Below are 27,430 nucleotides of genomic sequence, written 5' to 3'. Positions count from 1 at the left end.
TCAGGGAAAGAAAAAGCTGCAATATTATAAATTTGTTATTTGTCTTTTAATTTAAATGAAAAATGTCAGAAGGAATACAATTTAGGCACATTAATCCAGGTTCTGAGCCAGTATAAATCAATTTAACTCCAGCAATTGATCCAGTCTGCAGTTTTAAATGGACAAAATAATATGATGTGTGCAGCAGGAAGAAAAAAGAAGTTTTAATTGATGAGAAAAAAATGGGAAACTGCATTTATTCTCTTGATGATGTCTGCATCCAATTTTCATGGATTGCAAATAAAATTTGGCTTTATTTGAAAGTGCCAGAACATCCAAGCCATAATTCCATGATAGGAAGAATTTTCTGGTAGCTATAGAATATCAGGAGTTTCTACCTCTACAGAGTTACATTCTCAATGCTCAGTTCTGCTCCTGTGCTTCATTAAGTGATACAGATTAAAAATAATCCAATTGTGTCTGGTTTTGTTTTCTTTACCATACAAGTCCCGAAAACCTCAGACTTGTCAAAAACAATGCAAGTAAAATACAGGGCAATGCTGGATCGGGAGATTGGATTTCTCTAAAATCAGCAGTGGGGCGAACCAGAATGGACGTGGGTGACTGAACCAAACCATCAGCTGGTAATGTGCTGTGGTCACATATTTAGGGACAGCAGCAGACTTGACAAAGAGTTTCATAAGCTACAGTTCAGGAAACCATCCAGCTCATGCCCTGCTATGGTAAATACTGCACCACTAACCATAAGGACATCCGTCAGTTTGCCAGCAGGCTTGTCTTGGGAATGCCAAGGTAGGTGCATTGGGCAGGTGGTGACTTTTTTATATTATCACTTTTGCAGCTGTTTCTGAATGGTTAAATAATAGTCTGTGCTTGCCACTACATTAATAAGATTCTGTGGGTTGTTTTTTTGTCCAGAGATTAGGAGGGAAGGTTCCCTTTCTCCTGTGAATTCTCAAAAAATCACCTTGTTGCTGCAGTCTCCAGCTGTGAAGTTCATCACCAATCCTGAGTTCTTCACTGTGCTGCATGCAAACTATGTGAGTAATTATGATTTGCTCTCTCGCACTACTGAAAATTTTGAGTCCCAGAGCTTCAGGGAGAATGCACAGTGAATCTGAATTGTGTGCCTTGGGGCTCAGTTGTCCTTTCTGAGCAACAGACCAGGCTGGGGACACTACAGCTGGGCTGCTCCAAGGAGGCTCTTGCTGGGATTCTGCCTCACATAAGAGATTCCATGGTACAGAGGAGCTCATTAATGTTATCCTCCCAGAAGAAGCAGGAACCCTTGGTTTCAGCTTGGTCAATTCTACTGTCTGTTGCTGCAGGGAGTGAAGTTGTTCCCTTTTGATCCAACATCCTGAGAAATCTTACTCAGATACCACCAAGTCTCAGGGAAATAGAGGGAAAAAAATTAACTCTTGCAATTTGCATTCCCAAAAAGGGGGCAGGCATAGCTGAGTGAAAGAAATACTAACTTGAGTTTTACTGTAGCTATTTTGGAAAAACACAAATCAAAACAAATTTTCAAAATTCAAGTAACTTTTTTTTCCATTAGTGCAGTAAAACCACACATATTAATGCAAACCTGGTGTGGAGTGGAAAAACTGTAGTATCAGGACAAAGCAGATGGGAAGTCCCACAAGGAGATGCAGTCCTAGTTTGCCATATCTGGAATGTAGTTCAACAAGGCATCTACACATGGCTTCTGAATATTTGGAAAGTCATCCATTTCGGGGTAGCAATGACCTTTCTTTACCAAAGGAAAAGAAAGTAAAACAGTTTGAGAGTTGCCCCAGCACAGCCTTTTAGCTAACTGCAGACATCAGGTTTTGGCTGTGGCACTTCATGGATTGAAGCCAGCCGTCCATCTCCAAGCATCTGCCAGAGATTATCACCCATGAGATCCTGCCGAGGAAGGGATGTATTAACTCATCTGACATTCCCTGAACTAGGTTATGGAGTGCAGATAATTTCTTCCATTGGCAGGGTGATATATCATGATTTATAGCTGGGAGCAATATAATTTTTGACCAGCGTAGTTGTTGGAAAAATGAGCAACTGATTCCATAGTTGTGTAAAGAACAACTCACAAGAGACTAAATCCCAATTTTATTACTCACTGAAATTAAAAAAAAGGAAAAAGAGGCCTTCAGTTTTATCTTAAAAACTTGTCTCTAATGTGAGAACCAGAATAATCTGTTGAAATATCTGTCAAATTGTCATACAGATACCACTTGTACAGGAATATGGCCCACGTAACTTTTACCTTAACACGAGTGTAATATTTTACAATACAAGCCCCTGTTAAAATTTCAAGCTATTAATTATGCCAGTGAAGTTGGAATTGGAAAATACTATCCAGCAGTTAGAATTAAAAGGGAAAAGCTCTAATTTTTCAGTTACTTTATTTCCATAAAAAGATAAAACTACATTACACTCCTTGTTTGCCTAATGCAGCTTAGAGATATTCAAGACAGTCATTGATCATACATTAGATCAAAATACAACTTTTGTTATGTAGTAGGCTGGGATCTTAAATATCTGTGACCACAGAGCTTTTCCGGGTTATAAGCAGGTCATATCTTCAGGGCAGAGATCATATCTCTGTGATTTCATAACATTTAGCAACCCTTGCCATAATTAGGGACCCTGTGCCACAGGGAGTGTTCTCAGGGGTGCCACCACAATAAATCCTTACATAATAAAGATAATACCTGTAGATGTTTTATTGCATTATAGTGGTTAAAATGCACTAAACGTACACAGAAATTGAGAATTCAAAGCTGTTGGGTCAGATTCTCTGGACATATTCCAGGTCTGCACAATCGAACTCACTTCACTGGAGACAGGAGTCCTCCAGTGATCCTTTATTACTCTAATGAGTGACTCAATACTTTGGGCTGACCAGCAAACCAAGGCACTCATTTTCTCTCTAGTGAAAGGCTCAGGAGATTTTTGTGAAATTTCCTACTCTGTCTTGAGGAGTTTGTTCCCTGAAGTGAAAGATTCCAAGACTAGCCTGTGGATGGGCCTTTGTGTTGTCAGCTCAAGTATTATTTTGTGGTGCTCTATCATTGAACACATGGTAACAACAAATACAGTTCAGTGGGCCCCTATTCTGCAATCAGATCAGTTCACTCCCTTGAACTGCATCAGGCCACATTCCCCTAAGAGGTGTATTTAATGCCCATTGTGAGATACAACTTGCTGCCTGAGGGGTGGAATTCATTTAACTCGTGGAAATGTCTCCATCTGACAGGCTTTGTAGTCATCGCAGAAACAAATACTCAGTTCCAGGAAACAATTCACATCTTCCAAAAATAGACAATGAGAAGTGTCTGTTTCTGTCCTGTGGCTGTATAGTCACCATAAAAAAAGTATCAAGCTCACATGGAGACATCTGCATTGGGGTCCTCTTAAGTTCATGGCTCCTATCACATGCATCTTGATTTCAGTTATAGCATAAATATGTGTTCACAGCTGTCTTTGCATCTCTCTGACACTGCCCAGGTTTCTGTTGACCAATAAAAGCAATGAAAGGGGCACAACTTCATGCACCTTGAGAGGGTGATGTTTCAGCTGACCATCTTTTTGAAGTGCATTAGAAAGGCAGTTCTTGCACAAACTAACTGCAGATAATGTGTGGGATGTTTCACTTTCCAGATTGTATTTCTTAATTCTTCATGTGCATGTAAAGTAGTTATTCAAATCAAAACAATGAGATGGAAGTGTTTCTTGATTCTAACAGGACTTGTTTCAGTTCTTTGGGCATATGTCCCATGAAATAACCAAATATGTTTTGACATCAGAACTGGTTTTCTTCACTTCTGTTACCCATCTCATAGAGTGCCTATCGAGTCTTCACTAACAGTACCTGCTTGAAGCATATGATTCTGAAGATTCGTAGAGATGCTCGTAATTTTGAGCGGTATCAGCACAACAGAGACCTGGTAAATTTTATCAACATGTTTGCTGATACCCGACTGGAGCTTCCTCGTGGCTGGGAGATAAAAACTGACCAGCAGGGCAAGGTAAGAGTGCCAACTAAAGTAATCACTTGTTTTAGCACATGAGGCTACGTGATTATTAAAAGTTCCTTTCATCTTGACTCAAAGTCAGTGAAGGTTTGGTTTAAACAACGCAAGCAGCAAGCAGAGTTATTTTAGAAGCGGGGAAAAAAGCTTCAAAATTTCAAAGCATTTCTGGCTTTCTGTAGAATATTGTGCCAAAGCCAAGGCAGCATTGGACTGACAGCAAAGTTTGAGCCAGAGTTTGTCTGTTGTGACTGCAAAATTTGACTCAGTGTCTGTACCTTGAATGAACTTTGCTGCCTGACTTTTGGAACCACCAGGTTAAAGCATCATTTCCCAATAATAGTATTCTCTCCTGTCTTGTTTACATCATGGCCATTGCACATGATCTTGGCCTACACAGCTTCAGGTGTTTTCCAAGAGCTATTCTAGCTTCAAGTAGGCCAGTCCTGTCATTTGCAAGTACCTTCCATGGACTGTACTTAGCCAAGGTATTTCTGCCATAAAATTGCCAGTGGTTTTCCTGCTGTTTTCCCACAATATCATCACAATGTTGGCAGTCTTCTTATTAAAAGACACCATTGTTCCTTTGTGTTTCAGTCTTTCTTCGTTGACCACAACAGCCGTGCTACCACCTTCATAGATCCCAGGATCCCGCTGCAGAATGGGCGTCTCCCAAATCACCTGACTCACCGGCAACATCTGCAGCGACTTCGTAGCTACAGCGCTGGAGAGGTAACTATGCTCCTATCAACTCAGGAGCTTTTGACAGCATTCTTCTCTAGAATTATAAGAACTCCTTATATTTGAAAAGCATTGAAACAGACTGCCTTGTGAATATTTATCTTCCAAAGACAATAAGGGATTTTTTTGTCTTTCTGAAAGGTTTGCTGGTTTGTATTTTGATGGTTTTCAGAATAAATTAATGAGCAAGTAAAGCATTACTGAAGTGAGGTGATGACAAAATAGATTTCAAAAGAAGAATCCATATTTGACATCCTGGTCTTGCTTTACTCAAGTCATTCATTAATTTTTTTTATAGCCTGATACCTCAGCCTGATACCTCATATGTTTCTTCATTCCCGGCTGTGACACTGTGCTCTGAAAAGATAGACTCCCTAGAAGCAGTGCAGTAATGTATGTTGAGGTTTGCTTTCCTAGCTTTCAGTCACATTAAATATCTTTCCTATGTATCATGGGGATGATTTTTATCACTGAGGGCCGTGGACAGGATTGAAAGAAGCATGAATACTGTGTTTGTATTGTGGATTTAAGTAGGAAAAAGTACCAGCAATCAGATCCTTCCTATAGCAAATCCATACAGTTAAAAGACTTGTGAAGATTGTTGCTGAATAGAACCAGAGATGAACTATGGCAAAAGGATCTTTCTCTTTCACAAAAATATCCAGAGAAATGCTTGTGAAATTAGCCTCAAAATTTATTGCAGCAGGACCAGTCTGAATACCTCTCACTGCCACATGGGGTTGGGCTCAGGAGCCCAGGGTGTGAGGTCAGTTTCTTCAGGACCAAAGGCAGACCAGGCATGAGTATCTTGGGCATGTTTTCTCCGTCTTAGGTGAATACAGCACCCTATTTTCTGAAGATAGAAATGTATCAGTGGATCTGTTCCAATCATATCTTCCCACCAGCTTAGCAACTTCCCTCTGCCAGCAGCCATCAGTTTAGTGTTGCTGCTGTGATTTAATTACTGGCATGCCTGTGATAGCCACCTGCACCATGATTCATGCTTGGGCCCATGCTTGCCTGAGGCTTGCTTACAAATTCACCGTGTCAGGGACAGAAAAACCACTGAGCAATTCAGATGACCTAGCCCAAAAAACACGCTTGGTTTTGCAAGCACTGGCAAGGCTGGCAAGGAGCAGTATGCAATAAATCAAAAAAACAAGTACAGGGTAGGGAGTCAAAAGTATTGAATACTTTTGAGTAGTGATTCTCTGGGGAAAGCATAAACTGTTCTTTGAGGCCACTTGTATTTTGGCATGATCAGCCAATAAAATAGTCACCTCTCAGTCTTGGTGGCACAGGTCCCACAGTGCTTCTACACCCTTTTCATAGTCAAGCTTCTTTGTTGTAGTCAAGTAGCTTCCCATTTGGAAGTGTCTGCTGCTCCACTGGAAGGACTCCCATTGATTTCCAAGGACTTTGGATTGATGCCTAAAAGTCCCTCATTTACAAGGAAAATATTCAACCCTTTGCAGCTCAGGCCGCTTATTAAGAGCCTCGTGTTCCATGTCATTTCCTCCCAGCACATTTGGACGTTCTTTGGCCTATAAATCATGTCTGTAGGCTCACATGTGGGACTTCGTCCTGGCCATGTGTCAGCTGTCTGCAGTCTTGCTGGTTTCTTTGCTGAGCAGATGGTGTGGCCTCTGGACGCTGTCGCCAGGACAGTATGAAGGACCACAAAGGACAACCCACCAGTTTTCAATGTAATGTACATATGTCAAAGGAGCCTGAAGGACGTCAGAATAGTGAAGTTGTGGTTGCCAGAGAGGGCATAGAAAAGAGCCAGGGTAATGAAATAAAGGACCTCTGCAAAAACTTCCATTGTTCTGTGTAGACTACTGATACTAAGTGGTATTATATATAAATTTGACAAAATTGCTACAAATTCTTTAGTAAGCACTTCTTTAAGAGTTATCAGTCTTTTACAGGAAAAGGGGGGTTGTTGCTTGGTTACCTGATTTTTGGAAGAAATGTTCAGGTAGCTATAGTGGCCATCAGTAACGAAAGTATAGGTCACTAAGTGATTCATTTCCTTCTGCCACTGCTGTAAACAGAACAGCTCATAAGCGCTTTCCATTCCCTCTAAGGCACCTCCCATCTGCAGTGAAAATCAACATACATGATTACAGGGTATAGATTTTAAAGACTGCAAGAGGAAGGAAGCAAACATCCACAATGGAGAGGCAAGAAGAGCAGAGAAGGTACTAGAATATGGCAGTATCTAAATCTCCTTACCAGTCCAAACCACAATAAGCAAGCAGCAGGATTCAAATGAGCCTCTGAAATCCAGCAGTGATACAAAACCCAGGAAAAGGTATCCTGAAAGGCTCTTCCAGTAGTTTGGACTCTCCACTCTGGTTGCAACATCCCAGTATCAATTTTGAAGCTGTTAAACCCTGACATAAATCTGTCAGATTGCTCTGCACTACATGAACCAGGTCGCTAAATCATTAGAGGGTTCACTCTTTATTTTTTATTAGAGAATAATGTGCTAATCAAAATTAAATTATTCAATTAGGAAGTCAAAGTAGACAAGATGATTGTGACTGAACACTGAATTGGAGTAATCAATTGTACTCTATTAGCTAAAAGAGTGGAATGAGAATTGTTAGCAAAATGAAAGTTAATTAGACAGCTGGGAATTTTCCTTTTGTGTTGCCAGAGAAAAATTGTTTAGAGGTGTAAATGTGCAAAGACCAAACACAGCATTGGCAATGCCTAGGGATGGTGATGGAGTACATCAACAGTTTATTTTATTGAGGTGTGTACAGAACTGGATTCTTACCATCTAGATGACTTTAGCTGTTAAACCAGAACTGGGATGGTGGAAAGAAGGGAGTGAAGGTTTCTTTTCAGAGGCACTAGACACATTTCCTTCCAGAATTCTTGCTTCAGGAGAAATATCTCCAGGCACTAGGAAGCTAACCAAAAGAAATGGTGACATGAGTGAGAGGAGGATCCAGGCCCAGGCAGGGCAGAAGTACCTTCCAGTTTCCAACTGATGAGCAAATACCACCTAGTGCTAATTTTTATGGGAGATGTATATTTAACTCCTCTGTTACTCCTCCCTTTCTCCCTTTGTCTTCTGGTCAGTAAATCCAAGTGTAGCAACAAGGGCATAGGATTTGTCTTTGTCAAGGATGAGTCAGCCGTCACCCTTAAAAACAGGTTCACCCACCATCCACATTCCTTTGCAAGTCTGTTCTGCAAGGACCTGAGGAATTCACCTGAGGACCTCACCTGAATTCCAGGGCTCCCTAGAAGTGAAGAAGCTGAGCCTTAGCACCCTCCCACACATCCTCAACTAGTACAGCTGGTCACAGGCCAGTGTGTGATCCTGGCTGTGCCGCCCACAGACAGCCCAAGAAACGGCTGCTCCCACAAGGCCCTTGTGCCCACTGTGGCAATGGATCATAGGCACCTCTTGCACCTAAGCATCCTCCCTGAGCCATAGCATGGAGTGAATGCCATAAAGGCCACATAGTGCTTGCTGGGGTGGATGCCCAGGTCACAGGGGAAAAGCTGCCTAAACCTGAGCTAAACTTTCATTGTGAGTTGGCCTGCAAGGGTGTGAGGAGGAGACAAAGGCAGAAGATGGGTGCAAGTGAAATTGTAACTGAATGATGGAGTGAAACATTCACCATGCACTTTCACAGCATGAAATTGTTTTAAATTGTTTTAAATTACATTGTGTTTGATTAGAATAGTTAAGATTTTTCATTGTTTAACCTGTGTGTTGACACGTATCAAATGCATTGCCTGGTATCTTGTTACATATAAACATTTTAAGCTTTACAGGTTCCAAAAGGCAGCTTGCCAGTCACATTTAGCTTCCCAGTTTTTGTGTATAGCCAGTTGGAAGATCTGGCATTTGGCCGTACCACTGAAAATGGGTTGGCACCGTTTGCTTGGATACAGAGCTAAGCATTTAAAATATTGGAGTAGGGGTGATTTCTTCCTGAAGCAGTTGCCATATGCTGTAATTTGTGCAGTGAGAAAGGAGCAGTTTTTAGCCCAGTAGAGTGGCAGTTGAAATTCCTAATGCATCTTGTCCTGATACACACTGTCCTCACACTGTAGTGACACGACAAGGGGGAGTGCCTTTAAACTGAAAGAGGGTAAGCTGAGATCAGATACTAGGACAAAATTCTTTACTGTAAGGGTGGTGGAGCACTGGAACAGATTGCCTAGAGAAGCTGTGGATGCTCTATCCATGGAAGGGTTTTAAGACCAGGTTGGAGGGGGCCCTGAGCAACCTGGTCTAGCAGAGAAGGTCTGCCTGTAGCAGGGGTGTTGCAACTAGATGATCTTTAAGATTCCTTCCAACCCAAACCATTCTGTGTTTCCTCTCTTGGCCTCAGTGTGGCCATATTATGGAGGAAAACATGAGAGACAGATGGGTTCCCCTCAACTTGCACAAGTCCCCAAAAAGTTACCCAGCAAAGTAATGCCTTAATATAAACATTGCCAGATCTCATTGTTCGGCTTTTAATATCCTCATACTGAAATGTTTTCCCACCTTATAAGGTATCTGCCTTCCTGCCATGATTCCCTTCACTAGGGAGAGTATTTACAACAGTGACTTTCTTTAAGTGCCTCAGTTAAGGGGCAGCGATAAATTTCCTTCTTACTACTCCCTTTATCAGCTCTTTGGATTATGTTCTTCTTTTTAATGTATACAATTCGAATTCTGTTTCTGGTTATGCAAGTTAGGCAGCCTTCTGGGGTGATACGGCCTTTTCCGGTGCTGTGATCTACATGGATATACCTTCCTCATGTCATTTGCACTATTAAACTTCCCTTCAACAACACTGAGTGAACGTGTAGCAGTGTTGTGGGTCTTTTCTCCTTTCAAAAACATTGCTGTAAAAACCTTGAAGTAATGCAGTTATGCTAAAACAAGACGCTGTGTGATACTACAGAGATTTTATTTTCATTGAACCAGAGAAGTCCATCACTTCAATACATACATGCGTTTACTTCTGTATTCTGGTGCCTTCACTGCAGCACTGAGGAGGTGTGATAGCTATGGGTAATGGTGTACCTTCATTTGGAAGCACAGAATTACTTGCCTTTTTTAAGTTGACTGAAGTATAAAGCTGTAATTTTCTTGCATGCTTTTTGTCCTTCAGTCAGCATCATGGACCATTCCGAAGGTTACAGAAGTAAAGATGACAAATCTTTTAACTGACTAATGAGCTACTGGTGGTCGCTTTTGATAATTCTTTTCCTTTTATCTGATGTTGTAGGCCTCTGAAGTCTCTCGAAACAGAGGAGTTACTCTGTTGGCCAGACCAGGCAATAGTCTTGTAACAGCTATTCGAAACCAGCACCATCACGAGGCATTACCTCTGGGTAAGCCAAGTTTTTCTTTTCTTCTCAAAGCAGTGCTCACAAAGGTGGGGTTTAGGACCTCTCATCAGCTGCATGCACTGCTTCATGTTGCCCTGTGCCTCACTGGTAGTGCAGTCAGTGTGCCTCTGCAGAGTCATGGTGACATGGCAAATAAAGCCTCTGGTTTGTTTTTACCTTTTCCAGCTTACAATGACAAGATTGTTGCATTCCTACGCCAACCCAACATTTTTGAGATGCTGCAGGAGCGTCAGCCCAGCTTGGCCAGAAACCACGCACTCAGGTACTGCTTTTTTCCAGACTGCTGAACCCTACTTCCAGGAAGCACTTTTTGTAGTGGGGAAAACCAGATTCCAGTAACTGCAGTACAAAAGATGAACTTGGACCCCCTATGGAACTGTCACCATTTTAAAGAGCAGGTGGAAGCCACCAGGATCCATGTGGTTACTATAGTTATTTTCCACAGACATCCAAGAAGTAAGAAGAACCAAAATAAATATGGGCAAATGGTGACATGTCTAATTTCTATTTTAAGTATTACTGAATAGCAGAAACTCCATTTTCACCTGCAATTATCACTTTGCTTTTCAGAAGATAGAGTTAAAAGAGTGTTTGGATGGAAGTCAGCAGCAAAACCCCAGTAACTCCAGCAGAACCAGATTTTACTTCGTGGCTAGATTTACAACCCTGTCTGGATATAGTCACCCTAGATTTTATAAAGAAAGAGGAGCATTATTATGAAGTGGATTGTACTCTTGTCTTTAACCTTTCTCACTTGACTTAAAGGTAGTGGTTTCCAAAGTAGTTAAATTGTATCTTTCCTTTTCTTAAGCCTTTTCCTATTATTAAGTCCTTTCCTATTAGATTTTTTAAAAACAGAAAAAAAAACCAGAACCTATCACCAGTACAACTTAAACTCATTTGAATTCCAAAGTTTGAATTAATTGTTTTTGGCCAAGGACATAAAGTTGGTGTTAATCAATGTCAGTAATGCCCATATGCACCAGCTGAGAGTTTGCCTGAGTTTAGGTTGTACTGTGCAGTCAAAGGTGTGGCTGCAGGACTGCTGAAGGAGGAAAGGACCTCCAAATTCCTGCAGTGTGCTTTCTGCCAGTAGCCTTACTGACTCGTCATTTACCTCTGAGGGCCAGACAAAGAATTCTTTGGATGTAAGGATTAGACTTCCCTTCTGGAGGAATTGATACATGCAAATAAAAATGAGAGAGATAGAATGAAAAATAGTCTCAGTATTCAAGATGTACATTTCTGTAACTGAGAATTTTTTATCTTCACCATCAAATTATTCCAGACTATATTTTTTTCTCAACTGTAACTTGAATTCTCATTTCCCAGAGAACAGATAATGCTTTTATCTCCTTTTGAGCAGAGAACAAAATTGACCAGTGATAGGGACTAGACAGCTTAGCCAGTGCATAACGAGATTTGTAACAGGATATTGAGCCTTTTGCCTCCAGGTCATTGCTGATAATACCTTGAGCCAGGAGTGAGCCAAGCTACTGTCCAATGCTCATGCAGCAGGTATTAAGCAAACTCCTAGGATGCAAATGTCTGTCTTTTATGGACCTTGATTGCAGGGTTCTAAAGCACATCCTTGACTTGAGGTAGAATACTTTGACTTAATACTAGAATAAAAATACTTGGAGACCGCAATGCTTTAGAAACACACTGATAGGCTGGGTTGTAGATGTATATCTTCCATGACCTAATCTCCTGATAGGATCCTATCCTATGTTTTCCAGTCCCTATTAATAAAATGTATGATTTTACACATGTAACACATATTTACACCATATAACCTCTATGTGATTAATTCATATCAAGTATATATTAGAGTGTTATTTGCCAGATGGAACTGACAGAGGGAAAGGAAGCGATATTAATTGGAAATTCTGTTAACAAAAGGTGCTATCTTAGTTGTAGACTTATACAAAAATTCTGTGGTCAGTGACCTGACATGTACACATGAAACTGGAGGACTAAGAATCATTCTGTCTTTTAAAATAGGGAATAAAATCTTTTCTTTTTGGATCAGTAAACTGAGTGATAGAGATAGAATTTTTTTTTTGCAAGTTTGTTAGGGAGATTAGAAAATGAATCAGGCATATAGGATGTTTGCCATCTTTGTAAGGAGATAAACAGAAACTGGGAAAATACCGAAGAATAACAACTCTATGCATGGTTCATGCCATGATAATGGGTTTTTTTTACTGGTCTTGTATTTTTTTTTCTTCTCTTCTCCATAATATCACTTATGTTTCAGGGAGAAGATCCATTACATTCGGACAGAGGGTACACATGGGCTTGAGAAGTTGTCGTGTGATGCAGATTTAGTAATTCTGCTGAGGTAATCAATTTGATCAATAGCATAATGTCATTACTTACAGTACTAGAGAAACTATCTGGCTCCTTGTCAGCATAATTGAAAAGATTTTGTTAAATCAGGTCATACTGATAGCCATCCAAAATGATTCAGCCAGAGTACATCTGTCAATTTGTACTTCCTGGAAGGCAGCCTCCATCAGTGCAGTAAATCCAGCCAGCTCGGTCAGTATGGCTGTTACCATCAAGTAGCAGATAAGAAAGAATCAGGTCAAAACATTTCCTTTTAATGGAAAAAAAATCTTGTTTTATAAAGAAAGAAAAAAGAAGAGAGGAAAAAATCGCTTGTCTTTCTCAGTACAATAATGTAGCTGCTCATGAAATCGATAGTTTTACTGCAGCAGTGCTACCACACATGCATGAAACCTCCATGTCCAGTGCAGTGAGCGTTTTTTGGGTAATGAAGATAAGGCCTCAGTTTTTACTGGAAGCAGGGAGCTTGGTCTTTAGGTCCTACTTCTCCTCAACACAGATAAGGACTTATTTTATTGTCTTGGTCTGAGATGGGAAATGTTGCATTACCCAGGTAGAGTTGGTGTGCTGTAATAGCCCTGCCTAATGCAAGAAGTTTACAACTTATTCCCACCATTTTAATTCAAGCAGTCAAAGCACTGAACTACGTGAAAATAACCTGAGAAAAACAGCCTGGGAGACAGAGTGTGCATCTTTACTTCTCTGCTGATATGTTGAAAGTGTTCCTGTTTACTCACATCTTTGCTCTCCATCAGAGGGCTGAGCCATCGTGTTAGCATGAAACGTCTATTAAAACTCATTTTGTTCTTCATTACTAGTGACCAGGCTGTCTTTGGGAAATGTGTGGATTTTTTGAATCCATGAGTTCAGAGACGCACCCAAATATCTGACACAGTGAACCTGCACCATACTGCATATTTACATTGCTTCATGTGATGAATGTGAACTAAATTTCTCCCTATGACTTTTTCCGTGCAGCCTTTTTGAAGAGGATATTATGTCCTACATACCACTGCAGGCTGCCTTCCATCCGGGTTACAGTTTTTCTCCTCGCTGCTCACCCTGTTCATCACCCCAAAACTCTCCAGGTAAGGAGATGGGGAAATTAGGACAAAATCATGCATTTGTGGTATTTCTCCTAATAAATGGAAAGGGACAGATCCAGAGCCAGCATCACCTGTCAGCCTGCTAATTCCAGTGCCCACTCCAAACTGATCCCAGGTGCTTTTTTTGCTGGATCGGTTTCCAGTGCTGCTGTGTATCTGTTGAAGTGCTGGCAGTAGCTGAAACACAGATCAGAAATTGCCCGTATGGAAGAAGGTATTTTCCTGCTTTTTATATCATTGGAAAGGATTAGGATAAGAGAATGGTGTACTCCAAGCTTAAGTCACTGACCTGGAAGCACATTCATATTATGTGACAGCAGCAAAGAGCACCTTCCAAATTAAGGGTGTATTGCAGTACTTCCAGTACTCCTGTAAAGTTCAGTCTCCTCCACTCAATGTCCCAAAAACTTCTCTTCTTCCCAAGGCACATCTATTTTAAGACCTGAGGGGATCATCTTCATTATCTAGCCTGACCTCCCATGTTGAGTCCATTAACTTAGGTTTGACAGGAAACATATTTTCCAGAAAGACATGCTGTCTGAGAAGGTTATTTCCAGCTGTGCTGCATCTCTGTAGTTACTGTTTATGCTATAGAAATTTGAGGAGCTAATGTCTCCCTTTTGCCAAGATACACAACCCCCACCACCGTCTCACGGCGTGGCTGTGTCCAGTGGCCATTTTGAGAGAATCAACACAAATATGATCTGAAGAAATCCATTTGTGGCTGCGCTTTTTGAACATTCATTTAAATTATCTGATTTCAAACAAAGTTAACGGACAAGAGAAATTCAAATCTTGGATGTGGCTGTGGAAAACAGAAAGGTTTTTGATGTGAAGAAGTTACATGCTAAACCCTTTTCTACAGGAGGACAGTGTTTTGTCAGAATGTCCTATTTGCATTAATGAAGTTTAACACCACTGTTAATACAGTTCCCTTCGTCTACGTCAGGACAGGTCATAAGCAAGTCTCTCCTACAGGACAAAACTCCAAGTATTTGGCACAAAGGTGACTTAGGAGACTGTTCTTGTGAAAACACAAGAAGGGCAAGTACTCGTTTCCAGCAACACACTGTCTTTTTGCTGATTTCTGTCCTGGTTATAGAGCCCATGAGAGCACCTCTTCTCTTTCGTCCTGGGAGAAAATAAAAGGCCAACAGAAGAAAGAAGGGGGATTGTAAGGGATTCTCTTTGCACTGCATGTAAATATGCCTTTCTTACCAGCAGAGACAATAATGTCCTTCCCTCATGGCAACCATAATACTTTGGGCTCCCACTAAATGTGGTGGGGTTCTTTTTCTTTCCTGTGGAGCACTTGCTGCCAGATTTCTCATGAAAGGGCTTGTTTTTATTGTCTTTTGTAATGAGATAGGGAAATGGGATTTCATGAATCTATTCTTTGGCCCTTTATGGCATGGCACTTGTTTATACAAAAAGAATAATCAGCTACTTGGAGAATGCAGCCTTCAAAACAAAACAGGTTCCAAATTGCTAAAAAACCTGCTCTATGTGTGAATCATAATAGGGAAATGTAGTATTTCTTGCTGACAGAAATCCTTTTTGATGCCACAAAGGGGTTTTGTGTTCATAGCTGGAAGTGTTTAATATACAGTCAGATTAACCCGGGGAAACCCGACTCCCAGCTTGGCTGGGGTGCCAGGCTCCAGTGAGAAGCATTGCTCTGAGTTTAGAGGTTTAATCCTGCCAAGTAAGATCTCCTATACAATGCAGAGGAGAGAGATCTCATAAAAGTGCAAAAGGGAAAGAAGACTTAAATGCCACTGACCATGAGAGGCAGATATGCATGTCAGTCTTTCTCATGCCTTTCTGATCCTTCAGTTTCCATTCAGGTCAATCACAGCTAAAGGCTGAGGCTACACAAGGGCACACACAAGGTGAGCTTTTCAGTACTTTTAGTGAAGAGGATACAGTCCCTGGAAGTTCACTGCAATCACTGAATTACAGGAACTTTAACTCGATTGATGCCAGATAGAACAAAAATAACACTGAGTGCACTGTATACCAGTTCTGTCTGGAAACATAAGCTGCATGATTTGGAAGAATGTCAAGGCCCTTACACCTTAGCATTGCTGTTCATTTTCCCTCCAGGGCTGCAGCGAGCAAGCGCAAGAGCACCTTCTCCATACAGGAGGGACTTTGAAGCCAAGCTGCGCAATTTCTATCGAAAACTTGAAGCCAAAGGGTATGGGCAAGGTCCAGGGAAAATTAAGTGAGTATTAGTCTCTCAATTAGTCTAACATGTCAATAGCTTTGTCTTTTTTCATTCATTATCCATAAAGACAGTGATAGGGAGTGTGAAACACCCTGTAGATTGCATTTTTTACATAACCATCAGGGCAAGATACGATCTTCATATACCCTGCAAAAGAGTGACCTTCAAGAGGCTTTTGTGTGGAAGTTTTACTTCTTAAAGATTCATATTCTCTTACACTCCCATTTCCTACCTATTTAACAGGGATGTTCACATTCCTACCTATAATTTGCCAGTAGGAGAATTCTCCTTCAAAGCAAACATCCACCAGGTATTAACAGCAACTGTATCATTGTAATGATGGGATGACTCCAAATTCTTTGGATCTACATATCAGTGTAACTGAGGACCAGAACATGATCCTACAGAAGTTAGTCTGTACATGCAGGTTTAACTTTCCATAGTTCTTTGTGTTGGTAGCCCTCCTGGATTTGAACTGGAGAGATTTCTTCAGTGCCAGTCTTCATGTATTGTGGGGTTCTCTCTCATTTGGTTGTGGAGTTTCTTTCCACATGTCTTGTTAGTTGGCTTTTGAGTCTGTACCTACTTGTGCTCCATTTAGTTATCCAACTTTGCCAAAGGGCCGTGTGTTTGTAAGGTATTTCCTGGGCATCTGGTTGAATTTATGCCTCAGGTTGGCTTCCTACCAAAGGACATCTGTTGTGAAAAACAAAGTATGAAGCCAAGCAATTTATTCCAGGCAAATATCATCAACAAAATAATCTTACAGAGCTGAGGAATCCTAGCTGGTGGTTACCCATTTTGGTGTCCTGCTACATGGGTCCAAGGCAGACATGAAATATATTTTAGAAGGTCTGTCTTAAAATGTCCATGAATATATGAACAAGAAGGATTTCTTGCACAGATGGTGTGTAAAAGTACTATTCATTAAGTTGTTTGAGAGATTAGTAAGGGAGTGAGAGATGTGTTATATAAACAGAGGCTGATACTCCTTTTGCTTCCCCTACTACAGAAGCAGTATTTCCATGGACATGCACTGGATTAAATCCAGGAAGTGTTTGGGGCCAATTCCAGAAAACTGTGACTTCATATACACAGGAAGCTCACAGCCCCCTCTACCACAGAAATTTGTATGTATGGTTTGTTGCAAAGAGTCTTAGCAGTAAAGCAGCACTTTTAACCTAATCATGACATTGTGAGGAAATTCACCTTCCAGGCACATAGGAAAGCCTGACGGAACAACTCCTGAAAACCCGTAACGGTCAAGTAGCACATGCACTGGCAGATGCCATTTTATTAAGTTCTCTGAGAACCAATGTCTCTCTTTACAGCTGTTGTTTACCTTCAGCCTCACAAGCTCACACAAGACTCAACAATCAGATCTTTATTTCTGCCACCCTTTGCAGGTTAATTATACGGCGTGACCACTTGCTGGAAGGCACCTTCAACCAGGTAATGGCATACTCACGCAAGGAGCTCCAGCGGAACAAACTCTACGTCACGTTTGTCGGCGAGGAAGGGTAGGGAACCACAGAATGCTTTCGGTTCCGAAGTAGCTGTTGTGTTGCAAAACACCAAGTTGACTAAGGCTGAGCCTCTCTTGTTATGTAATGTTTCTTTGGTTTTGTTTTACCTTTGAGTAAGTGATTCATCTGAATCAACTCAAACATTTGTTAAAAATAACAATAACAATAATGCTTCATTTTCCTATAACACCTTCCATCTAGGCATCTCAAAGTAACAATTTGAGTGGTTAAATCTAACGTCATCTTGTTTGCCATAGATATTTTGACAGGCTGGAAGGGAAAACTCAAATACAGGCCAATGTTTACACATTGAATCAGTCTCAGAACTATAATTAGAGAGCAGACCTTTATCCACTTTGTTACTCTAACTCTTCACAATGGATCTGGTTTTGCTTTAAAAATTTTTGCTTTGCATGCCATCTAATGATCATTTGTTACCCATATGCGGGTTTCTTGTTTCCACCTGAAGTGAGAAACATGAATGCTGTTTAGTCTTTAAAATTTAATTCATCCAGTTGGAATCTGAAAGCAATAGAAGTCTCTTGAGAAGGCCTTTTCTCAGGAAACTTTCTACCACTCTTACAATCCATGAGCCATTCTTGTATGATGAAAGCCAGCCCCTGACCTTTTGTTTTCAGATGTAAACACAACCTTTCAAAGCCACCCTGGCTCACCTCAAGAGATTGATTGTAATTGAGACTTGATCCACACACTTTTATAATGGAAAGACCATTATGTGCATGTTTCCAGTGTGCCATATTACAAAGGCCTGAAATTGTATTTCAGTAGCTTTGCATGTAAAATTTCTTGTTTTCAAAAACCACATGGGTAGGATTTCAGTTCCAAAGGTACCAGACAGTACCTGAGGCAACTCTCAGCGTGTCCAGCGACTGCTGACACTCTCAGCTCTGAGATGTCATGGCAAATGAAGGGCTTCTGCCAGGCTGAACTTGTGTCAGGACAGGTTACGTCCTGTGGAAAACAGAAGTTGCCAATCTCAAAGAGTCACTCGGTGACCTCAGTATCAGCGGGTTTTTCACTCTTACTTCTTATTCTCTATGGATTTAATATTGTGTAACAGAGGTCATCTTTCACAGCTGGTTTTGCCTCTGGCTTGCAAGTGAAGCATAAACATGTAGCACTCTGCAGTTTGTGTTTTTGGAATAGCATTCTGGAATGCTAATACTGGGCAAAGTCGTATTGTTTTCTGCGTGGCATGCTGTCCTCAAGAGAAATTACAAACCAATTTGATGTGCAAATTCATTCATTCTTCACTGATTCATTTACATCTGAAGATACATACCTCCAGGGTTTCTGCTGCTTAATGCTAGTATACATTCTGCTGCAGGGACTCCAAGATGCCAGTTCCCTAGTGAAGAGTTGATGCTGTATGGCCACGTGATGCTGTATGGGCAGAGTTTCCCACGTTTCAAAGAAAAATGACATTGAAAATGAACTATAGAGGCTTTATGATGAGTTAGTGTGTTGCCCAGAAATCAATAGCTAGTCTCTTCCCTTGGAGGATTTTGAATCAGACACATGTTTGTAGTTCTTTACTCCAGCCATTATCAGGCTTAACCCAGTACTTTGATGTCCACAGAACCAGACCTGTCCCATGGCAGGCACTAGTGGGTCACGTTGGGCTTGTTACCGTCCTCTTTTGTAGGTGTGGCTTTAGTGTCATCTCATGATCCTAGAGCTAAAGCCCCTCAAAGAGAGAAGTACTGAATCTTCTGACATAAAGCACAGGAGGATGGGTCCATCTGCCCTGTGTCATCTTTCTAGTTGCACAAATCAATCATTCAGCCCCTTTCACTTATGCTTCTATAACTTCATAGTACAGGGCATTCTGATTCCGTTGCAGAGCTTTCCACCTACTTTACATTTGTTAAGTAGAAGGAAGTAGAAGGTGTCCACCTCAGAAAATCTTTTGGCACATGTGATATATGCCTACAGATCATTTCTTCATATTGCTACATGTAGGTTTATTTTAGATTGAAAAACCTATCTATCATTATTAGAGAATGATCTGTTTTTAATAAATCCACCACACCTTTCATTTCATGCATTCAGGGAAAATTTTTGGTCTCGTTTTCCTTTTTTTTTTCCAAGTTGAGTTTAAAAAATTAAAGGGAAAAAAAGAGGCTCTCTACAGAGCAAATTTGTACAACAGCAAAGCACAGCTTAAGGTGTACCACATGAAAATACCAGAAAAGTAGAAGGGCTTGAATTGAACAAGCAAGGAATCATCATTCTGTCTTAAGAGACACAGTTCTGCTGGGATTTGGTCTTGTTCAGTGATGCACCTGGTTAGGGGTCAGTAGCTCTGACCCAGGAAGCTGTGACCAGTCCGTAGAGATGGTCCTGTGAGGAAGCATCTTCCTGGGTCCCGGTGTCTTCCCTCAGCTGTAGCCAGAGTGCCCATGCAGAGGCTGTCAGCTCTTTAGTGATTGTAGCTCGTGATTTCAGCTCAGCTCTGCAGGGCAGCCTCCAGGCCAGACCAGGAGGAGAGAGACAAGAGACCCGTATAGCTGTTCCGCACTGGGTAGCTTTATTAGTCCGTACTCCAGCGAAGGGGAGGCCAGAGATGAGCTCTCTCTGCCCTCACAGGGGTAGAGGGCTAGCTTTTATAGGGATACAGGGGATGGATGTCAGAGGGTAAAGGCCAGTGGGTTACAAACTATCTGCATAGGGTCTCCCAGAGGATTCTGGGTCTGTCTTCTTCTCACTGTAGCTGAAAAGTGGCTGCCTTTCCAGGGGAGTCCTGCTGGGAGGTTAAGTAATCTCCTTATCTCAGCAGGCATCCCTCTAGGGCAGGGGCTGGGCATACTCCACAGTTCAGCATAAACCTTTAGGTTATACCTATAGCTAAGAAAGCATCCTTGGGGCTAGAATTTGGTACATCTCAGTGTAGGAGAGTCAGAGCAATTTCTGCTTTAGATGAGGCTGTCTGGTCTGTGAACCCAAGTGTTCACAGGCATTTCAAACCCACTCACTAAAAAGCTACCCGTCTGCCAGCCAGCCAGCTGAGGCAAGGCTGAGCCTTGTACCTCTGGTTTGCTAAACTTCTGGAACAAAGGAAAATAAACTACTTAAGGGATGTATCCCAGTTATGGTTCCTCCCACATCAACCTGCATACTGGTGATGTTTTGGCATCGCAACTTGTTCAGGTCTCAGAATCAAGTTTTGAGAGGAGAGATAAATCATGTTAGAAACACTTGACTGCACAGGCCACTGTGTTAAGACAGCAGCCAGTGTAGGCAAACCTGGGAAATCCGCTCAAATGGTAAGGAGCCTCATTTTATCTTTTCTATGTTTTTCTCTCCAGGCTGGACTACAGTGGCCCCTCCCGAGAATTCTTTTTCCTTCTGTCTCAGGAGCTCTTCAATCCCTATTATGGGCTGTTTGAGTATTCAGCCAACGACACTTACACTGTACAGATCAGCCCCATGTCTGCCTTTGTTGAAAATCACCTGGAATGGTAAGAAAATTTTATGCAGAACTGAACAATTGTTTCAGAGCAATAAAAAAAATGGAAAAGCAAAACAAAAGCTGCCAGTTTAGAGTACATACAAATATTGCTAATTCTGGGAAGAGGTGGGGAAGAAGGTTGTGAAAAGGAAGAGAGGGGCTAAACATAAATACAAAGAGTTGCAATTTTCTTACATGATAAATTCTACTGCAAAACATATATGCTGAGTTTGATCCCTTCATTTTGTCCTTCTGTGCCTTGAGAGATTTCAACATGAAAGAGGGAGGTTTTTGAAGGTATCCTGGGCATATAGAAGCACAGAAAGACACCTAATATGGTTTCTGTAGTGATTAGCATTTAACTCAGAAAACAGCAGCAGTTAGACACTTAGGATATTTCTCCAACTACACGTATCAATCCAGCTTCTTGCATGCAGAATGTTATTTAGCCTTTGGACATTTTTGTTTTCTTATTTTTAAGAAAGATAAATTGGGTCTCTTGGCCTGCAGAAGGAAATAAATGCTATGAATGAAGAGGTTTGCACATGCAGTATTGTAAATAGGGCGAGATTGCAGGACCCTAGGGAAAGATGAACAATCCAGTCAGTGCTTGGAAATACTTCTTGTACCTGTTATGGAAATAATTGCCTGAGACCGGCAGTTTTTAATTAGCCTGATAGGTTTCATGATTGGCTTGTAGATATCTAGACATTCTAAATGTTTTTATGCTGTGTGACTGATGTCAGCTATTCATGTGTAACCCCAGAGTCCTGTGTTCAGAAGTCTGTGCAGCCAGTGAAGATTGAATTTGGACCAACCTTCTTGAAACTCAGAGTTTCTCCCATTAATGCTTTACAAGCTAACTTCTGTGAGGAGAGTGTACTAACTGCCTTGTCATTATTTGTTCCTGAGGAATGGGCTTTTCTGATGTTTCCAGGCTTTCTTCATTCTCCTCAAAGTCAATGCTGAAACTTCTGTTTCTCAGATTTACTTGTTGATAAGATTCCGACAGAGCCTCCTCCCTGTAACATGCCGGAAATAAATTTTACTTTCCTGTTCTCCAATCTGTTATGAAGCACCAGCTAACATAGACAGATGAATCAGTTTGAGAGTTCCAGGGTCACAGATAATTTATATTCATAGTCTTTTCAAAACTTGAAGTCTGATGTCAGTCATGAAAACCACACAACCACAACTGGGTTAGATTTGCAGATTTCTTCAGCTGTATGCTTTTTGGTGCTGTGGGGCTTGTTATTTATGTGAAATCTACCCATGGCATGTTTTTCTCTATAGTACTTCTGCAAGACCTCTCCAGACACAGCTATGTTAAGAAACACGGCTGGCAAAAAAATGAGCTCAAAATTATTTTACATTTTTGCTTTCTTAAGTCAACAGTGGTAAATTTGAGATAAATACAACAAAATGCAAAGATTTGAAGTTTCATTCATATTGGCAGAATTGAGAAATATGCTGCTCTTTTTCCCCAGCCTAAAAGTTACTGTTCTGCCCCTTTTAGTGGCTTATTTCATGCTTTCCTCTTTGTACAAACAGCATTCTGAGTCCAAAATGAGCACATCAAAGCACAGACTAGTTGTATGTATGCCAAGTTAAGAAAGAGACATAATGACTGGAAAATATTTCTCATTTATGGAGAAACTGAGATTTAACACCTTTCCTCCAAGCTTCCATTGAATAAGACTTTTTCCTTCAGTTAACATATGTGCATGCTGAACACACAAAATATAAGATATCACACATTTTTAAAGTTAAAATATTTTAAATCCCCCTGTATCTGAAAGGACAGTTACAACTCTCTAGATCAAAGAAGTTTGATGATACATATTGTTATCTGCATGCTACAGGTTGTACCAGAAGCTCACAGCCAGAAAAGCTGCTTTTAATCCGTGCCAGTAGTGAGCCACTCTATCTGATCTAGGTAAACGTGTCTAGCTTTTTGCCTAGATATTTGAAAACATCTTCTGAAATACATTCCCATTTGAGGTAGTTCACCCTTTTCCACATAAGTAGGCAAAATGTGGAACCAAAGAAAGAAATGTGAAAACAAGCCCAGTCTCTACATAAAAGGCCAAATGGCCTAGACAGAAAAAATCATTCACAGACATTCATTTGGAGATCTGAGGGATCTTAACTTGAAACATCTTTTTTCTATGTTTTCACTGTAAATCAGTGACAGCATGGGTTTTTGTAATAGTTAGGCATTTGTGGACCTTGCTGTGACATTTATGCAGCCAGGGAGTAGTACCCCAGTGCTACAGTTATCTCAGAGGTATTTACAGCTTGCTAATCATACTCAGCATTCTGTATCCATCTCAGAGAAGCCCTGTCATGTTTTGTTTGTTTTTCTTTACATGAAAATTAATGCACTTATTTAGCAGAACCTTGTTAGAAAGTTGAAGACCTGTGAGTACAGTATTTTTGCACAAAATCCTACTGAAGACCACAGACGTGATGATATAGTCAGACCCAATGCCCAGAAGCTGTAGATTTATTCCTGGCCACATTGTCCTAATGAACTTAATGCTTAATACTTAACTTAATGCTTTAGAACTGCTTTGGGGCAGGACTTTCTTCATTCATTTCCAATAGTTCACTTTTCTTTCTTCCCTCCAATACCCCTCCTCATATTCTAGTCTGTGCCACTGAGCAGAGTCAGACAGAAGACTTGGATGTATTTCTGCATCTCATTCTGCAGGCAGATGGAAGCCTGGTGCACCCACTCTTCATGCAGACAAGAACTTGCTTTCCCAGTGCTCCAAGCCAGCTGACATGGTCACTGCAAGGTTGAGCTGAGCAAATACATGCTGTCTCCCATCAGGGCTGATTTCTTCAGGGGTTGCTCTTACATGCTCTGGCAAGTGTTGGCACGTGGGCAGAAGCAGCTTTGCCTGCACGGTGCTGTGGGGGCATAATCCCAGCCAACTTCTGAGTGTCCCTTTTATTTATTTCGTGTAAATGAGAAACCGTATAACCAGCACTATCTGTAGTGTGCCAGAGAATGCAGGGTGGGTTTTTTTCCCTTTTTTTGTTTAAGTAAACCCAAGGAGAACCGAGAATGTTGCAACCTCAGCTGTCTTTTCTCCTTAAGAGAGTTTAGTTGGTTTTCTTACCCCAATTTCCTTAGGAGTTGTGTCTTGTGCAATTGCCCTACCTATCCATCAGACAGATTCCTAATCAGTTTGAGACCTGTCTGACGGGAAGGTAAACATCTTGAAGATACTAATTTCCTAAAAGGTTTGTGAAACCTGGGTCTGGGTAAAGGACAGATCTGCAGAAGAGTGGCTCCGTGAGTTGGTCTGGAGAGCTCAGCACAGATCTGTTCTGTCTGTCCTCTCAGCTGGCCAGGCAGCGTGAGTGAGCTGACAGCTCCATCACAGGCACAGGCTGCAAACAAGCCACATCCTCTTGCTCAGTAGCTTGGGGATGGGAGACAGAGGGGAGAACTGGAGATACTCCAAAGTCTGGCAAGTGCTAGCAGAAATACATAGGAGGAACTGGGAGCTATTGCAGTGTGGTAATGTAGGGCCATCAGAGGCAGATCTATAGGAAACAAAGCTCCTTTAATCCTTCTACAAAGAGATTGACTTATTTCAGTTAAAGTGTTTTTAAAGTAAGTGACAAATTGCCTCATGACCTAATGGGTTGTATTCAGATGCTGACCAGCTCATGGGATGGATTTAGGCACACTCTGTGGCTCTTTATAGAAACAGTGGAGAAATGTAGTCACAGCATCTAAGCAGAAGGTCTGCAAACAGCCATTACTCCTCTCCACTGACTGAAAGGAGCTCTTGGGAATATGTGGTCTGAATTACTCATTAACCTCTCTAACTTTTCAACTGTTGTGGCAGGCAACCTATGTATGGCCCAATACCTGTTTAGTCAGGGAGTCAGAAACACTGAGTTTGGTTTTGGGCTCAGAAGGGCCACTTGTGTGGGTCTACATTTGGGGGAGGAATGAATTTAGAAGACCAATTTTGCAGTTGTCTTGAAAGGGCCTGTTTATGCTAAACACTGAAAAATCATCCTCTTAAAAATCAGATAAAGCACCCTGGAGTGAGGCATCAATCTATATCCAGTTGTTTTTGAAATGAGATGACTGCCTCTTTGCCTCAGTTTCCATCTGAAGAGATTTCCTAGTATGTAATCAACTTGAACTCCATTTGATGTACAGTACTGCTCTGAACTGCTCTGAAATTCTCAGATGAAAGGCACCATAGAAAACCAAAGCATTTAATGTTATGTTACACTATTGTAGCGGGTTGAGTTCGAAACCGGGCGGAAACACCAATTAAGTGTAGTGGTTTTGGTTCAAAATATTCATTACTTACTTATTTTCCTTCCGTGAGATAAGAATCAGGAGAAAAGCAAAGCAGGCACAAACCTTAAACAGTTGCAGTACAATGGAAGAGTTTTATTACTAATAGAATTACAAGTAAAGAGAAAATAACAAAACAAAATTAAAGCAAATCCCCCCCCCCCCCTTCCAGCACTTCTCTCTTTTTACCCAGCTCACACAAGGGTAACAGAACATGGGATGTTAGTCAGTGTTCCGGTTCTTGAAAAGTCTCTCTCTTATGCTTAAGGGAAAAAAGGGTTTTTCCTTCAGTTGCACGTGGTTCCCAAACTGCCACTAACAGCAGATCCGCCCGGAAACAAACAATCTGCTGTGTGTAGAACATCTCTCCCATGAAAAATCTCACAGTTCCTTCACACTGCAAAACATGGGCCATCACATGGGGTTATTCATCTTTTTAAGGATAAGTTCTTTTGGCCTGCACACAAAGGTTTTTTCTTCGCCACAAGTCTCTAGCAGCCTCTTACTACTATATAGCCTGGCATAGGCATTCTTCACGATCTTCACAGGCCACACGAGGATTCTCCATCCCCCCATGTTCTTCAAATGGATTAAAGAGACAAACAGTTTGTAGTATTACAGTTTCTTACCACGGCATGCAAGAAGGTTTCTTTTAAGCTGCGCGCCAGAATCGCGGCACCGCCCTCTTTTCTCCCGCCGCCATTTCCAGCTCCGTCCCACGGGACTCACTTCTCTTTCTCTCTGACTCTGACGCCGCCATGCTGAAGGGTGTTTTTGTTCAGCCTTTACGGTGGGGAAAGCCTCGCTCCCTTTGTGCTGCTGGCTGCGTGGTGTCTTCTTCAGTTCAGCACGAAGTGTGCTGGCTGCAGACAGGAGGCTCTGCCGGCTCCCGTTGACTCCGCCGGCTCCGCATGGAGAGGAGAGGGACCCGCCGGTCCCCAGAAGCCGCGCTGGATGGGTTTAGCTGTGAGCAGTCCATGGCTGGTTTGAGCTGTGAGCAGTCCATGGCTGGTTTTAGCTGCCTGTGGCTCTGAGGCAGTCCCCCCCAGCCACCCAGGGACCGTGCCACAGTGTTGGGAAAGGGGGAAAGGGGCAGTGGCCCCGGCCCGGCCCAGCGGGGCCGGGAGGCTCGGAGCCCCCCCCCCCACCTTCCAGCAGGCGAGCGCAGACAAAAAGGGGAAGTCCCGCCTTTCTGTGCAGTTTAAATATGTAAATTGTGAGAAGCGTAATTGGTCTTAAAGACTGTCCATCAACTCAGGGTCAACCCAATACAACTATAAATTTTATTTACTAGCAATATCTTATTTTAAATAAATTATGTTTGCATGAGAAATTTTCAAGCACTATTGTAAATCTTCTGGACAAGAATGATATTAAAATAAATGTGCAGCTGAAATAATTTATAAGACCTTTTCACTGTGTGAAAAGGGTATGTTACTGAAATGCCTTCTTGCTGCTGTACTGTGATCTCTCTCAGTGCCTCCTGTACTTAAGTAAACTTTGATTTTCCTATTAAGTTTGATATATGACTATATCACATAGAGCCTGCCTCAACAGCTGGTTAATTATTTATTAAGGGTCATGAGGAATTGGAAGATTAAAGGCAAACCAAAACTGAAGGAGAAAAAAAACATTCTTCCTAACTGAGCTTGTACAGCAACCATTTTTTCTTTTAAAAAAGGTTCTGCTTTATATTTACCTTATTCTTGACTTTGTCTCTTACTAGAGAATTTTCTCCCAAGCTCTTTTGAGGATCTGAATGGCATTGCTTTGAAAGAAGAGATGCCTCTTACAGTCTCTACCCCTTTCCCTTCTCTGAATCTCGTAGTCTCTCTAGTGCTGCTTCCAAATTAGAGTTTGGTTTGAGGGAAAGGCGGGTGTTCTGTTTTGTTCTGTGTTTACAAAAGTCATACTTGTAGTTTTTACCCATGCTTAGGGCCATTTAGTCTTTTGCAACATTGCAGATTAAATTTGCTCAGGGATGGGAGGCTTCACACGAAAATCTCTGTAGTGTCTGCACCTTGCATGTGGCAGAGGAGAAAATGGTAAAATCCACGCTGTCCCCAAGCATGTGGGCCTGCAGGGAAGCAGCAGGATGGGCAGTGATCATGTGTGTATTGGTAGTGGCAAAAAGGCCCCAGGGAGTGATGAATGTTGTCATATCTCTTGTTCCAGCCACGCTGGAATGGCAAGGCTGAGCTGTCACTATGAAGTATTGCTCAGTCATCATTCCCCTCCTTATTTCTCACCACATTTT

General features: G+C 41.5%; 1 protein-coding gene across 1 annotated transcript in view; it reads left to right on the top strand.

Annotated features, from left to right (window-relative positions):
- HECW1 (HECT, C2 and WW domain containing E3 ubiquitin protein ligase 1) overlaps window positions 1-27,430 on the top strand; it is a gene marked incomplete at both ends in the record, with an annotated part of 181,265 nt that overhangs the window by 127,827 nt on the left and 26,008 nt on the right. Inside the window, 10 exons of the mRNA XM_082278039.1 lie at window positions 919-1,040; window positions 3,849-4,034; window positions 4,635-4,769; window positions 10,031-10,136; window positions 10,320-10,416; window positions 12,415-12,498; window positions 13,485-13,594; window positions 15,719-15,839; window positions 17,249-17,362; window positions 20,698-20,850. Coding sequence (XP_082134165.1) covers window positions 919-1,040; window positions 3,849-4,034; window positions 4,635-4,769; window positions 10,031-10,136; window positions 10,320-10,416; window positions 12,415-12,498; window positions 13,485-13,594; window positions 15,719-15,839; window positions 17,249-17,362; window positions 20,698-20,850 — 1,228 coding nt within the window. The remainder of the gene's footprint in view (window positions 1-918; window positions 1,041-3,848; window positions 4,035-4,634; window positions 4,770-10,030; window positions 10,137-10,319; window positions 10,417-12,414; window positions 12,499-13,484; window positions 13,595-15,718; window positions 15,840-17,248; window positions 17,363-20,697; window positions 20,851-27,430) is intronic.

This window comes from Coloeus monedula, assembly GCF_965178545.1.
Source record: "Coloeus monedula genome assembly, chromosome: 1".
Classification (NCBI taxonomy): domain Eukaryota; kingdom Metazoa; phylum Chordata; class Aves; order Passeriformes; family Corvidae; genus Coloeus; species Coloeus monedula.
This window is presented reverse-complemented; position numbering and strand designations above follow the sequence as displayed.